General features: G+C 41.5%; 1 protein-coding gene across 1 annotated transcript; it reads right to left on the bottom strand.

The window, feature by feature from the left end:
* Positions 1-272: 272 nt before the first annotated feature.
* crispld2 (cysteine-rich secretory protein LCCL domain containing 2) lies at positions 273-14,646 on the bottom strand. Its single transcript, XM_077594852.1, has 15 exons — positions 13,910-14,646; positions 11,592-11,916; positions 10,155-10,273; positions 8,510-8,642; positions 7,201-7,316; positions 6,721-6,821; positions 6,044-6,217; positions 5,732-5,792; positions 5,411-5,477; positions 5,198-5,331; positions 5,077-5,120; positions 4,933-5,005; positions 4,773-4,848; positions 3,278-3,408; positions 273-1,359 (listed from the first exon to the last, which is right to left on the bottom strand). Exons 2-15 carry the CDS (start codon positions 11,841-11,843, stop codon positions 1,308-1,310), a joined length of 1,533 nt encoding a protein of 510 aa, XP_077450978.1. The 5' UTR covers positions 11,844-11,916; positions 13,910-14,646; the 3' UTR covers positions 273-1,307.
* Positions 14,647-15,078: the final 432 nt, after the last annotated feature.

Below are 15,078 nucleotides of genomic sequence, written 5' to 3'. Positions count from 1 at the left end.
CTACTAAAATTACCACTACTACTACTCCTACTACTACCGTTAGCCTTTCCCATGACAGGTCACTACTGCGAACAAACTATTTTTAAAGTAAATACACAATCAGTTAATGAGACAAGGTACAGCTGGCCAATAGTCGAGTAGTGAAATCTGATTGGCCAGCAGTAGAGAAGGGGCCAATCCAAGTGCACAGGTGTCAAAATAAACTTAATTAAATAAAAGTAAACACAATATGAACCCAGTAATTCCAATCCAAGACACAAATAACATGACTGTTGCAGTTTGAAATACAATTTTATTTCCAATTGTGCAAAAAATATATAGATAAATCCATTTACAATATACATGCCTGTATAAAAAAAACAATCATCCAAGAGAATTGAAAGAGTCACACATGACTTACTGAAAAAAAAAAAGAAAACTCAATAACAGTATACCGTTCTATTTACAAATCCCATAACATAACAAAATCACTTCATTTTACAATTGCAGAATGTTAACATTACAGCCAAGCATAGCGATAGGATTGAGGTAGAATAAAGAAATACACTGGAGGGATTTTCTTGGGAGCGAACATGACTGAACAATACTTGGTGCTCGCAAAAAACTATTTGCCTGTTTTGCATTTTTGTCCATACTGGACACAATTTTCCTTTCAATTGCAGTGGCGTGTAGAAAACAAAGGGGCGATAACTTTAATTTTTAAACATGGAGCTTCCAACACTTGCAATTATGACTCATGGCAACTTAGTAAGATTCTTCTGTAATGATAGGTGACACATTCATCTGTCTCGTGTGGGGGAGGGGAGGAAATGAATTCTTTTCAATGGAAATCAAGAAAGTCAATGCAGAAGTGAACCGTTGCTTTTACACTTAACCATATTATTCAGCAACAAGCCACGAGCAAGAAAAGGGGAATTTTCGCAAAAGACAGTCAAATAACAAAGGTTAATCTAAGGTACTTCTAAAAAATATATATTATGTACACACTGATTAAATAAATTGTGATCAGTATACATTCCTGTGTATGAAAATATTAATTAACATCAATGTAAACATAAAAAACTTCATAGATCCAGCACCAGCTGTTCAATGCAATATAATTTACAACACTCACACGTGACGCCTTTCTAAAGGTTTGCTCAATTTGGGGTAAAAGGTGACGATTTCCTCGATTGACCGAAAGGGGGATCGAGTCTGTGACTTTGTGAAGACGCTTTGCTTCCACCGAGGGCGCGGTATCAAACCTGGAGGCAATTCCTGCACGTTGAGAGCAGCTGAGGAGACTTTCCGACATGTTGGCGGGCGCCTCACTCCCTCACGGCAAAGACACGGAAGGAGCCCCCCTCTGTACTGCTTTTGCTGGAAGAGAGACCAATCGTATTTACGTCATCGGGCAACAAAATTGTGGAAGAACACCATGACCGAGACCACATTTTCATCCGATGCGTTTAAATTGAAAATAAAACTTGAAACTCCATCAAAACGTGAACATAGGTGCAAAAATATTTGAATTTAACGAAACCCTATTCACATACGAGTGCTACTTTACACAAATATATTCATTGCTGCAACAAATTCGAGCCTTACAAGAAAAAAAACAGGAGGGAAAGTTGACCTGAAAGAAAAATGACAAACTTTACACTTGACATTACTCATCATGACACAAAAAAAACATAGTCCACCATGTATAATATTTGATCAAAGTTGTGCTGGCTAATATTTTTTTTGACTTGATTACTGGCATGGCGCTGCTTTGGTGTTAACATTCAAATGTATGCAATTATTCTTAAAGTATAGGAAAGGACTGATTAGACTGCGGACGGCGTTCCCAGTCTTGAGTAATCAGATATACAGTAGTAGTGTAGTGCAGCTGCCATATTGTTGACCCTCCTCTCCAGCCTTTTACTGACCCGAGACCTCCCCGTGGGGGCTTTTTACACTCTCATTGTAGTCGTACACTGCCATTTTCTGGCCCACTCAGCACTTTGTACACTCAGTTGAAATGCCGGGCTGTAAAGTAAGCAAAGATCCCATGTGTGGCCCATCCGCACAGCCGACCGCACCATTACTCTTACAACAACGCCGGCCACAAAAGACCCCAACGCCGCCGTCCCTCCCCTACATTTTGCACCGTCCGGCCGCAGTGATGTGAGAAACATGGCACGCACGCAAGTGGGCCGGTGTGCGCTTCAACCCACATAAACCCTGCAGCGATGGGAGGAATAAACGTTACCTTTCTCTCACACGGATCTCAACTTTGAGCTGGATCCAACGGGTTTTGGCCGGACGTTAGCTGGATGCCCGAGAAGATAAATATTATTCTTGATTTGATTTGATTTTAAAATGGACTTTGATTTGAGTTTGAGATTCATCCAGCGTGCGGGTCGATTCTGACCGCAGCCAGCCTGGAAACCAGAGTAGGTTTCTTTTAGGCACTTCCAAAGATGCACCGCAATTTGTTCAGGAGATCCGATGTCGGCTTTAGGCAAAGTCAGTGTCTTTTCAATAAAATAATTTGTGAATCAAGGGAAACATCAGCTCGTCGTGTATGAACTGTTTCTGCTTTTAGTATTTTCATGGAGCTATTCAACAAATGTATTTACGACAAATGTGAAGTGGAGCTGTCGTGATTAAGTGACTAATTAACAAGTACACGCCTAAGAAATGAATTCACCGTTATTTTGATCATCAAGTCATCGTTTGGATACGTTGTTTACCTTGAAACTGTCCAAAGACTTTTTGGGGAGGCTGTTAACTCATTGGCTGACATTGAAGCCATTATAATGCAACAAAAACAGCATTTTAGGTTTTATTTGTATGATGTCTATTGCTGATTGTATGTTTAAGGATTGTTAATAAATGTATATATATATATATTTTTTCCTTTTCTTTGAGTTTTCTTTGCTTCCGATACTCAAGTGAGACTTATGCTCGGAAAAAACTGCATATATTTTCTGAAAACATGATGGGCTGACAGCGAGCTTCCTTACCTTCAGGCGTTACAAGGTTTCGGCCCACCAGGCTTATAAAGCTCATAGAGAAACCGTGATTTCCACAGTAGAAGAGTTGTTCCTCTGTTTAATGAATGTAAGTGTTGTAGGTGGTAATATGCCAAAGCTATTGTGTCGTAAATTTACTAACAGTTCATTCTTTGCGCAGATCTACTTCATCTATTGCCATCGTTACCAGCCAATGAGTTGAACAACAACGATAATCTAGAAATGAATTTGGATCCGCACATTGATCACCGTCAAAACCAGCATAACCGGAAGATTACCTTTCAGACTGGATGCCGTTTTTCAGCACACCGACATAAGTCTTTCTCTTGTCCAGAGGCAGGACATCCACAAAGCCCCCGTCGGGTGAGATCACCCCTGCATGGATGGCCGCCTTACAAATACTGGACCTCTGTCGAAAGAAAGCCGACACAGTTTAGCACCGCGACGCATGTTTACTTGACATTTCTCTTAAGGAACGTCTAAATTTGTGTCTTTTGACTTAAAACCAAACTGACAGCCCAGCTGTCTCAGGGGAGCTGTGATGTACGGCCAGCCCAACGCCACTCCAACGGAGACTAAGTTCGTACAAGGTGAAAGTCTATTAAACTTCACGTAGACGTTACGCGCCGGTGCCAGTGCTAACTCAACACATTGACTCATGGAGGTGACGTGAATTCTTGCACGCCACTGTTTAGTCTGCTTTACAGTCAAGCCGTACGCTTTCGACACATTTTAGTAGACCTCGCGTTGGTCGTGAGGCACGCGTTCTTTTCGAAAATATTTCTGCTTTTTTCTGTACGAGAAGTTGTCACAGCCACGAGCGTAGCCGAAAATATTCTGCTCCTTGAATTTATGCATGCTCGTAACTGAGAACGATTAAACGGATTGATGGAATATTCCGTGGAGATGTGGTTCAAAAAGAGTGACTTATATTTAGTACATTTGTCAAACTCAACCCACCAGCCACGAAAATAAATCATGAGCATTACGTTTCTTGCAAAAAATAAAATTTCTGTCGTCTTTGTAAGATCGATGACGACAGAATTGAGAGGATATTTAGTTTTAACTTTAAAAAATATTGACTGATTAAATTGGGAGGACTGTCAATCATCATCTTTCAGTGCCATACAAGTAAAGGTACGCTATGATCATTTGTATATGAAAGCAAATAAAATCATCTTGGATCAAATTCCAAAATACACAGACGACTGATGGAGGAAACCCAGAGTCAGAGAGTTATGAGCTTCCTCTTGCGTGTTCCAGTTAAGAGGCAAGCGGCGGCATTTTCAGCCAACTCACTCGTAACTCAAATTTTGGAATCGGAGCGTGAGGAGGAACAGAATAGGACAAGAGAAACAGACTCGACGCCAGCTGTTTTCCCTCGCTGCGTCCCAGTTTTTAGGTCATCAAAAATACCGAACAAATCAAAAACAGAGCAACATTCTGGAACAGGTTGTCCTTGCGTGCCATCGTTGTTCATTATGACAGACAACACAAGATATGGATGCCTAGGTTTTGCAAAAGTTATAGTTTTTTTTTAAGTTGCTTGATTGTAACATCATTTAATATGCATAATGAGCATTTTCATTTTTGGGTTTAAACATTATTTGGTCCTTTAGCAGAGATCCTAAAATTTAACAATTCAGTTAAATACTTTGAAAAACTGTCTTTCAAGTGAAGGTCATTTTTAATTGATGTTGTCCATCCCTTTTAGTAAAACCTGTAAAATCTATTCATCCATGGTGGACGTAAATCCAAAATCTGAACACTTACATCGGTGTAGAAGTTGTTGCCAATGACTGGTGACCAATAAGAGGGTTGATTCTTGCAGTCGGAAGGACAGAACATTCTGAAGAAGCAATCAAATATTAGTGTCAGAATGAGAAATCAAGAGATCAGCTAAAATGCAAATTATGAAGAAAAATTGGGTTACCTTGGACAATGGGAAAGGGGCTTTTTGAATGGGCAGATGTCAGCCACCGTGGTGTAGCAGTCAACGTTGGTTTCTGTGAAAACAGCAAAAACATGGCATGAGGTAACATATCATCATATATTAGTACCGTAATGAATGTCTTACCTTGTACTTTATAAATCATGAAGGCATTTCCTGGCTTATATTTACTGTAAAAGAAATGTAATATGCTTAGAAATTTGAACCTGAAAACATCGCTGCTGCATAAAATAGATCTATCGAATACCTGAAAGACTCGATGGAATTCTTGGTGGCTTTGACAAAGAAGGGAACCTTGGCTTCCATCCTGGAGACGTCCACAATTCCCCCGTTATTGTTGATTGCACCAAAGTGAATGGCGGCACGGCAAATACTCGATTGCTACACCCACGATGAAAAACAAGCAATTATTGAATGTCAAATTGCTTTGATCGGATCATTTTCGGGCAAGAGCGCTCACCACGTCATAGTAAAGCGTTCCCCAAATCTTCCCTTTTCTATTCATGCAGTTAGCGGGACACTTATATCTGAAAATATATAAAAAGAGCACATTTGAGTTCATCGTAAGGTATGCGTGTCAATGTACCGTATTTTCACGACTATAAGGCACACTTAAGTCTTAAATTTTCTCCAAAAAAGACAGGGCGCCTTATAATCCAGTGTGCTTTATATATGGAAAAATAAATAAAATGTGTGATTCATTGAGGGTGCGCCTTATAATGTGGTGCGCCTTATAGTCGTGAAAATATGGTAATTTTAGGAACACTAATGATGATATTACCTGTTGCAGGTTACACCTCTGCATTTATCGCGCAGTCTGGTCTCACACTTGATAGGCTGAGCTGCAAAAATGTGAAATAATGAAACCATTGAAGTACTAAAAAAAGTGCATGAACAATATGAGCTTACAACAGTGGAAATGGACCGATTTTTTAAAAATGTTTTGGTCCTAGCTGAATGTGAAGTGAACTTTTGGTTTAAAAAAAATGAAATGGGGAGTTGGTAGTGGGTCCAATAATTTGGGACCTATAACAATGTCTTATTTCTAGGTGGAAGTTTCTCCAGTTTTTGTATACAATGTAATAGTGCTTACCTAGGTAGGTGTTACTCGGATTCCTTGATGACGGGGTGATTGGCGCAGATGGCCTGGACACGGGTCTCCGTGGAGTGGAGGGTTTGGGTGCGGGTTTTGGGGTCGTGCGAGGCACGATGGGCACTTGAGGTTTCTCCACCTCATTCATATCCTCAGTCTCAGTTCGCTGGGAGTCTAACATTGGATACACCGCCAAACAAACATGCACCTTAGAAAGTTTCATCTGAAAGTTTGCAACCTAAAGTTATTTTAGCATGATTTTCAATTTGATCAAAACAGCAATATAACTGATTTACCAAATAGTTTCCAGCATAATACAGATATCAGTTAGTGAATGCAATAAGGCAAACGGCAGTATGGTGGTGCCAGTTTTCCATAAATGGTAACTTTGAGGGTGCAATTCACTACTATAAGACATCATTTCCATTTGAAATGGGAAGACTGGCAGATTTTTGTTTCATTCACTGCCAACCCTCCCAGTGCGAACGACGTCTAATGCTGTCATGGCAGCCGAGGAGTTCATGATTTGAATTCCTCACAATGGAAGAAAAAAAATTGCTTCACCATTTAAAATCTTTGCCGTTGTTTAAAAGTATGTCCAAATCACAACGAGGACAACTGAAAATCTCATCTGTCAAATTCTGAGCCAAGTGTCTGCCTTTGTCCTCTGTGCTCACCTTTATAGCACAAATTATTTCTGCATCCTCCACCGTAGCTGGGGGGGCACTGGGAACAAGGGCGTCCATTTTTGTACGGCGCCTCCCCGATCCAGTTTCCCCTGCGGGAACACAAGGCACGCATGTTGACTGAGGTTGAAACTTGTCAGCATCACTTTGCTCGCTGCTCTTGTAATGACTTGAACACCATTCGCCTGCGGTCGACGCTCCTAAGAGGCTAATAAAAGCCCTCCTCGTTGTCTCTAAATGGAATGGAAACCAGCTCATATTTTGCTTTCCCGATAATTGATGACGCTTTTTCTATTTTCTGACTTCTGGAGGAATTCGAGCGGCCCCAAAATGTCACTCGGCGCTCAAAATGAGCGGTCAAGCCAACAGCTGGGAGCGCGTTCGGAACATACGCAGAGCTGCCAGGACTTTGAGGAGGGAAAAAATATCAACGAAGCGCAAAGGTGTCACTTCTGGAATCTTTGCTCTTACTTTGGGGAGTAGTTGCACACGAGGTAGACGGCGTTCTCCCACGTTTCCCCCCAAACGTTCATCACGGGACACATGTGCACGGCGCAGCCAACTCTGCTCGTGGTGGCCCAAACCAACTGTGAAGAGAGGAATCAAGGCCAGGCCAATGTAAGCTCCACCTCGTGAATGGATCAAAATACACTTAACCTATAAAACCGGCAGGCCATTTTTTGTTTCTCCCGTGCAGCATTCGGGTCAATGGATCATTCCAGAGGAAGCAGACGGACGTGCGGTCACGATTAACAAGGCCAGTGGGACATCATCACGTGTGAAGGTTCTCATCAAGGCGGTGGCAAAGCCGTCATGCCCTAATATCTTAGCCGGGTGCCCCCGAGGTCAAATAAAATAACTTATTGAGCGGAAAACTGCTACACATGTGCTCAAGAAAATGAATGATGTGCCAGGTGAAGGGGTGCACGACACTGCGGCTTCCAAAACTCCCCCGAACCTTTTTTTCGCTTTCCTTGAAACGTGCATGCTTTCCTTCTTTAGGAATGTTCATCTTTTTTTCCCTGCTTGAGACATTTTGAGGCCACTGGAAGCAGTGAGTCAGCACGCAGATTTGTGTGATGCGCAACGATAGCTGAGGGGGGCTACGTCTTTGCGGCGGCTTAACAGGACAAAGAGGGTTGGTTGGTGGTTCACGATTGGCAAGTTTTGGTAACCGAATCCAAAAACCTAGCACTTTTTGTTCTAAGGAATCCCTACATTACTTGAGTACACTTGAGCCTTAAAATTACATGTTTACTTGTGTCTGTTTCTTTACTTTTTAGTCGACTATGACCCGATAATTCAAGTCGAATTCAATTAATGGATGATGACGCAGAAAGAATTTTTTTGTGCTTCTAAGTTTTCAAGTATTCGATTCCCTCCGCCTAAATTTGAAAGCAAAGGAAACGCATTGACACGGTTTGGATGCTGAGTTCAAGCAACGTCCCCCTTCACCGCAGCATCTTTGAAAGAATCCAGGTCAAGCATGGAGGGATGAGTGCGAATGACTACCAGATGGCTCTGGTCAGATTTCAAGCTGAGGGGCAGTAGGGGGAGTTTGGATGTTTCTGTAAACACATCTTAGCAGCTTCAAAGTCAACTTTTTTTTCCCCAAAATGCGGCTACACTCAGCAGTCAGCAAAATAGTTTCACGTGCCTTTAAAAGAGTATTCTAGCCTTGGGCATCCATTATTTTGTCTACTTTTGCTGGCAAGTCATGCTTTTTAACCACTTCTACTTAGTTCCCAGTACAGTTCTCTTGTGTGTTTGGGTTTCGCACCTGGGTGTAGTGAGTGCACATAGGCCCCGAGCAGCGCTCAGGACACCAAGGGTTGCACTCGTGAGGGTAGGGGTAGGTGTAATCTTTCACCTCATCGTACCAGGCCTGAACATGGAAGGCGGGCGAGCGGTATCTGCACACAAAAAAAGCAGCAGGTTCAGTCGACTGGCATTGAGTAAGGGGGATAGCAAGATCATGTGAAATGGAAAAACAAAACAAAAACAACCAAGAGTCTAAACAGAGCACAACCATCGGACCAATCCGTACTGTAAACATGTCTTTTTAGGGTATTGAAATGAGCCCAGGGCGATGACGGTGAGAGCAAAGGGAGCAGAAAGAAGGGAGTCCTCGCTGGGTGTGCTGGCACGAGAAGAAAAAGAAGGGGAAGGGGGAGGAATGAGCGGCTCAGTGAGAATGAGAGCAGATTCCTGGAAGGGCACCTGCTGTGACGGCAAACGATGTCATAAAGAGGCCTACTGTGGACAAACACACATTCAGAGTCAAGCCCTGCATATACATACGGTCCACTGTATGGATTCAGAGAATCAAAGAGCTGGCAGCCACTGTGGTTCTGTTCAACACAAAGTGTTGGAAGGGCTGCATGTTTTCACCCATCAAACTCATCTAAGCACGTGAACAACCCGACCTAATTTCATCGATGGCGATAGACGTCTTACTGCAGACTACCAATTTACCAAAGACTGGTTGGAAGAACTGGTGTGTGCATAGAAGGAAAATTAAACTAGATTGCACTTTTGGCTCAGCAGTCAGCACGCTCGACTGCTGCAGTGACAATATGGATTACCATTTAAAATGTCTTTTCCTGTGTCTGTATTCTCACCCTCTTGTTACTGCGACTGTGAATTTCCCGAATACGGGATGAGTAAAGTTATCTCATTTTAAAAAAAAAAAAATCTAATCTAATATATACATTTTTTAATAGTAATCTGTTGTTTAAATAATGATCATCACACAAATAATAACAGTTAAAATGATGTTATTTGGGGCATTTTGTGGTTAATTTCACATTATTTTAATACCGTTTTCCCATTTTTTTTTTAATGGTACAATTCTGGCAACACAATTGTACATGTATTTATTCATTTATTTTAACAGTGCACATCCATCCTCAGTAAAGATGAAATGGCACAGTGGGGGGGAATGAACTGCAGCTGTTTCATGGCTTCCCATTGATACATGAGCAGCCCTCACATAACATGTACATGATAAACACCAAAGATGTTAACACATATATTTTAAAAATATCACCACAGACTGGCAGAATTTTGGCCCATAATGTTCACCCTTTGGGAAGGAGGGGAAAAGAAGCATGAAAGACAGAGTGTGGCGTCGTCAGCCAGCAGTGGAAAAAAAGAAAAATCCCCGCAATTGGCCTGGTTTTCACCAGCTTTCAGCCAGACGGAGCTGTCGACAACACATAAGTGATTGCTAATGACTGTCAAACTGAAACGAGTTACCGGCACTTTTGCTTAGCACACCGTGTGTGAGCAAGCCAAGTAAGCGCACACACTGCACCGGTTCGTGCGTGATGAGAAAGGAGTCACTCATTTAATACCACTTGCTACCAATTTTAGCTTTAATCAGCACAAAAATGTATGTGTGTGTGTGTTTGGGATCGACTCACCTTCCCCAGTGCACAGCCAGGTTCTGCCCAATGGACATGAGCAGGTCCCGAGGTCCGTGATCCCACTGGCACATCTCGGCCCAGTGAGTGGCAGACCTTTCGAGCTCGTCATCCCACACCTGTAGACGTTAAGCACCGCAGTTTAATCACCAAAAGTGAGAAAAACCAACAGCAAGCTATAACAAGTGCACCTAGTCATTCATTTAACTAAATCTGGAGGATATGGAATAAATAAATTCTCAAGTAAATAGCTTTTTTTATAGCAGCGAAGACACTCTCAAGGCAACTCCTCAGTAAATTTCCAGCCTTTTGGTGGTCAAGCACACACAAGGACGGGCGCGCTTTCCCCTCGCACACTCCCTAACCTTCAAGCTCTTCCCAACAACAATAATTCCTCTACTTTGCCCACTCCAGTGCCATGCGAGCTCTAACAAGCACCCCGCCCTTACTTGTCTTCTCCAAAATGATGCAGGTAGACCGCACAAAGTCAGCGTTATTATGCAGCTTGTTAAAAAGAAACACAACGCAGCAGGCGTGAAATAGCCTGATGTCATGAGGGCGTGTTTCCAGGTTGAGAGAAAAGACTTTTCAACATGCAATTCAGTGCAATGGAACATGCTTTCGACCATAAGATGGACGGTGAACTTTGAAAGGTATCACTAGACGTGGATAAAAATGATTGAAAATATACGTGTATTTTTTATAGTTATGGAGCAATGCTTTAGCCTGGTAGAGTTACCTGATGGCCCGCCAGGTTTAAAAAGCACTTGTGGAAACCACCCTGCATTGACTATAGCATCATTTACATGTACACACCTGAAAATTAGGAGGTCTATGTTTACCTTGCCTGATAAACATAAGCATTTACAGTTTGGAAAGAGCTGCAATTTCAATCATTTTCTTTTTTTTCAAGACACTGATATCCATTTTCCTAAACACGGAAAGAAATTAGGGAATATTTACTTTGTTTTGTTTTTATCGTTAAAAAAAATAAACATCAAAAATTAAGGAAAAAAACAGTGATCTCACTATTATTTTAGAAAATTATATAAATAGTCAATTTAAAAAAAATCAAGAATTAAAGGGTATATTAACTATTCCCCTTTTAAACTAAAAACAGCAATATAACTTAAATATATAATTTTCAGTTTTTTCCACTTATTTCTAATTGAATAATATAAGTATATATTTTTTTAAATCCAATATTTTCTATTTAAAACACCAATAATGAGGATTTGAACCATGTTTACCTCAATGTCACTCAATAATTCATCAAAATAGTCGTCAATTCATGAGATAATGGATTAATGGATCAATTGTGGCAGCCCAAATTGGTACCCAAATTGAAAGCATAACCACTATTGAGTTAGACACCCCTGATCAACATGTATATTTGGGATCCCTTTTTGATACATTTTCAGTCCCATTGGGCCTTACCATGTACTCCATGTCGGCCGCGCTGGGGTACACCGAGCCCCTCAGTTTGTTGTGCAGCTGGAGGATCTCCTCGCGGTCCGACCAGCGGATGGCCCGCCTGGTCCTGCTTCGGCTGGTGGCGTTCTCACCCTTTTCTCGGTCTTCGTAGCGACTCAGCAGCTGCCTGAGCTCCGGCGAGTCGGGCAGGAAAAGCGACGCCGAACTTCCGATCCAGGAGAGCAGCAGGAGGGAGAGGAGAGGGATGAAGGCCATGGTTGACACGGAGAAGGTTGAACTCAGTGGCGGCTTTTTTATATGTGTGGGGGGAGGTCAGTGCTGACAAAACCTGAAAAAAATGATTTCATCACTTTCTTCTTTTGGGAGAGTACAAATGACAACAGTTTCACGTCATGAACTGAGCATTTCCTGTGTATTTCTACACAGGCTTCTACTGCATAATAATATGAGCAACCACTGCTGAGCAATATGTGAGTAATGTGATGATAGAATATTAACCAGAAATGCCTCATGGGAATCATGTCATCAGCATTATGAGAATAGTAAAATGGGATCAATTTCAACACATTTTTTGACTGAAATTAACATATTAGTAAGTTTAAAGTTTGAAATTTTCTTGATCGGATTGACGTGTGTAGCTGAGTAAGTAAACTTCCACGTTTACTGTGATTTATGTCATGATTTCAAGCTGCCAGAAAGTATGAAATTAAGGAGTGATTATTTAATTTGAAAAAAGAACATTTTTGAAACACTTTAAAAGGGATTTTTGGAACAGATCCAACGGGAAGAGAAAATGTGAGTTACAATTGTTTGAAAAGTAATGATTTTGCACGTACACGACGATATCAGATAAATCTTCAAAACCCAAATCAATTCTATGCAAAAACTGTATTCTGCCTTCAAAGAAACAGTTCAGGATCACACTTAACAATTTGAAAAATACAAATGACAACCACGACAACAACTAAACAGCGTTGCACAAAGTATTATACGAATTCTGCAAACATCTCAAACCAATGTTTAGAGGGTGGGATTTCTTTTTGCTCCGGCTCGGCATTGGATCTGGTTTCGTTCTTTAATGTTGTGGCCAATAATGATTTAATGTTCAACAAGAGGGAGGATTTGTTCAAATAAAGCGAGAAAGGTGCAACGGGTCCGTGTGAACCGAGAAGCAAATAAACAGGAGTTTCTCGCTCTCTCACTTTCCCGTTCTCTCGCTCTCTTGCTCTCTCGCTCCTTATCCTTGAATCCCTTCACCTCTTTCCCTCTGGCTGCAAAGAGGCGGCTTGAGGTCTGGCACCGGCTTTGTGTCAACACGCCGTGCCAGCGCTGGCATGCCGTGGGGCAGCCCAGCCAGCCAGGCAAGCAGGCAGGCATCAAGCACAAGGCACCACACCCTCGCTCGCACTCCAGCGAGAGCAGCTCCTGGGCCCGGAGCCTTCTCACGGCTCTCCTGAATTTTGGACCCGAGTGACAGATGGGCCCAGAAGACACGGAAGCGCACTGTAGCCTCGCGTCGGTCAAGGGGGCTTGACCTTTACTTCACCTGACCGCCATGCTAGCATGTGAACGCCACTTTCTGTCAATGAGCCAGAATGGGTGGAGTGTCACTAAGCTCCCCCCCCTCCCCCCAACCCACCCCAAAAATAATTTTCATCTTTGATGCTATTCTCTACTGTTAAATGTTCAATAACGTAAGGATGAACTGTATTATATGTATAAAGTACACCAGTAGTGTAAATGTTTTTCAAATTGAAGCAATTAATTCATAAATACTTATGTCAATAAATCACTTTGACGTAAGTGTCGCTCTTTCATTATCTTCGACTTCCATTATCACATCATTAATAAATATTGTCCTTATTTCTGTCACCCGCTATGAAATAAAAAGCCGCTTTAAGTTTCAAAATATTATCAACATTTTCTGACCTCTTACTATAGAACCTACTAACCAAATCATCAATTTAGGTTTGTATTTTTTCCAATTCTGTAAAACTGCTTAGTATACGTTGACCTACATCATATTGAAAATGCTTTTATTGCTTTAAATGCTTTTACCATTTTCATTCTTTTTGGGGGCAATGTGGCTTTCAATGCAAAAAAAATGTGACTAATTTTTGGATTATCCATGTTTTTACCTAGAAATTTGAACCCACTGATTGAATAGAACTTTGAAAGTACCATATACTACATACATATTAACATCTCTGCACATGTAGAAAGCATCGTTCAAGTTCACTGCCTGCATCAAAAAGGTTGCAACTGCAATAATTAAAAAGACAAAGGGGAAAAATGTCTTTTAAAAAAAGGTCTTATCTCACCTCTGCTTGTCTTCACTCTTGACTACTTTGAGGCTTTCTTGTATTCCTGTGTGAAGATCTGCTGCCAGTTGCCTGCAGGCGGGATGTGCGTCTACAATGGGAGCAGCTCGGAGAGCCTTATATAGAGAAAGGACCCCTGAGGATGAGAGGAGGGGAAGATGTGGGGGAAGGGGGGCTGGGGGGCCTCCCCCGCGCCATCCAGACTCCCTGAAATGTTCCTGGCTCAGCGTACACCAGAGCAGCAACAGCAGCAGCCTCGCATCGGGAGGGAGGGAGGGAGGGAAAACTACAAATAATGTTCATCGTCATGCTGACAAATGAGTCAAGCAGCTGGATCAGCAAGCCACTCACATGCTTGCGTGTGCATCCATGCACTTGACATCAAAATTCTTTTACAATTTGCTCGCCACATTTGCAAAAGTCTCAGAACAGAAGACATTAAGGATGCAATAAACCCAATTAGCAAAGGGGTCAGTTCATTTATTTTCCTAAAATGAACGACTTGGGTTCCTTGTTCCAAAAATGAACCATTTTATACTTTTGCTTTTATCACACGTGCCACGTGAGGCGGCTCCGAGTTGCCAGGTACATAAAAATGAAGGGTCGGTTAAAGTGTGCTTAGGCAGGTTTTCACGAAAGAAAGCTGGCAATCTGGTAGGAAAATGAACTGCCATCCCAAATGCGCTCATTGGGTTCTGAAAGAAGCTGTTCACAAAGTCAGAATAAACTACATTCAGGTCACCTTCACTCAAAATCTGAAATAGTTCATAACTTTCAATCAATGAGCTCATTTAGGTACAACAACGGTAGCATCACATCATTTTTTGTGTCAGGATCAGGACATAACAGCATTTTGAAGTATCAGGAATTAGTCATGGAAGTACTCGATATGAAAAACTGCATCTCTAATAAAAACAATGTCTCACCAGGAATTAAGATTTCATTAAGCCAACTTTCCAGAAAAATGACTAACAGAATCAGAATATTTCTCAGACACAATATCATACCAGGATGTTTTTTAAGGCCTGCTGGGCAAAATGTTATGTTTTTTTTAATGATAATTAATAAAGATTAATAAATCCAAATTTATTTTATTTTAAATCAAACAGGCGTTTGCTTCATCAATGTACAAAAGTACTGGGACAGGAAATGAAAAGTTCTCAATTTTT

Source organism: Stigmatopora argus, chromosome 2 (genome assembly GCF_051989625.1).
Source record: "Stigmatopora argus isolate UIUO_Sarg chromosome 2, RoL_Sarg_1.0, whole genome shotgun sequence".
Lineage (NCBI taxonomy): Eukaryota > Metazoa > Chordata > Actinopteri > Syngnathiformes > Syngnathidae > Stigmatopora > Stigmatopora argus.
This window is presented reverse-complemented; position numbering and strand designations above follow the sequence as displayed.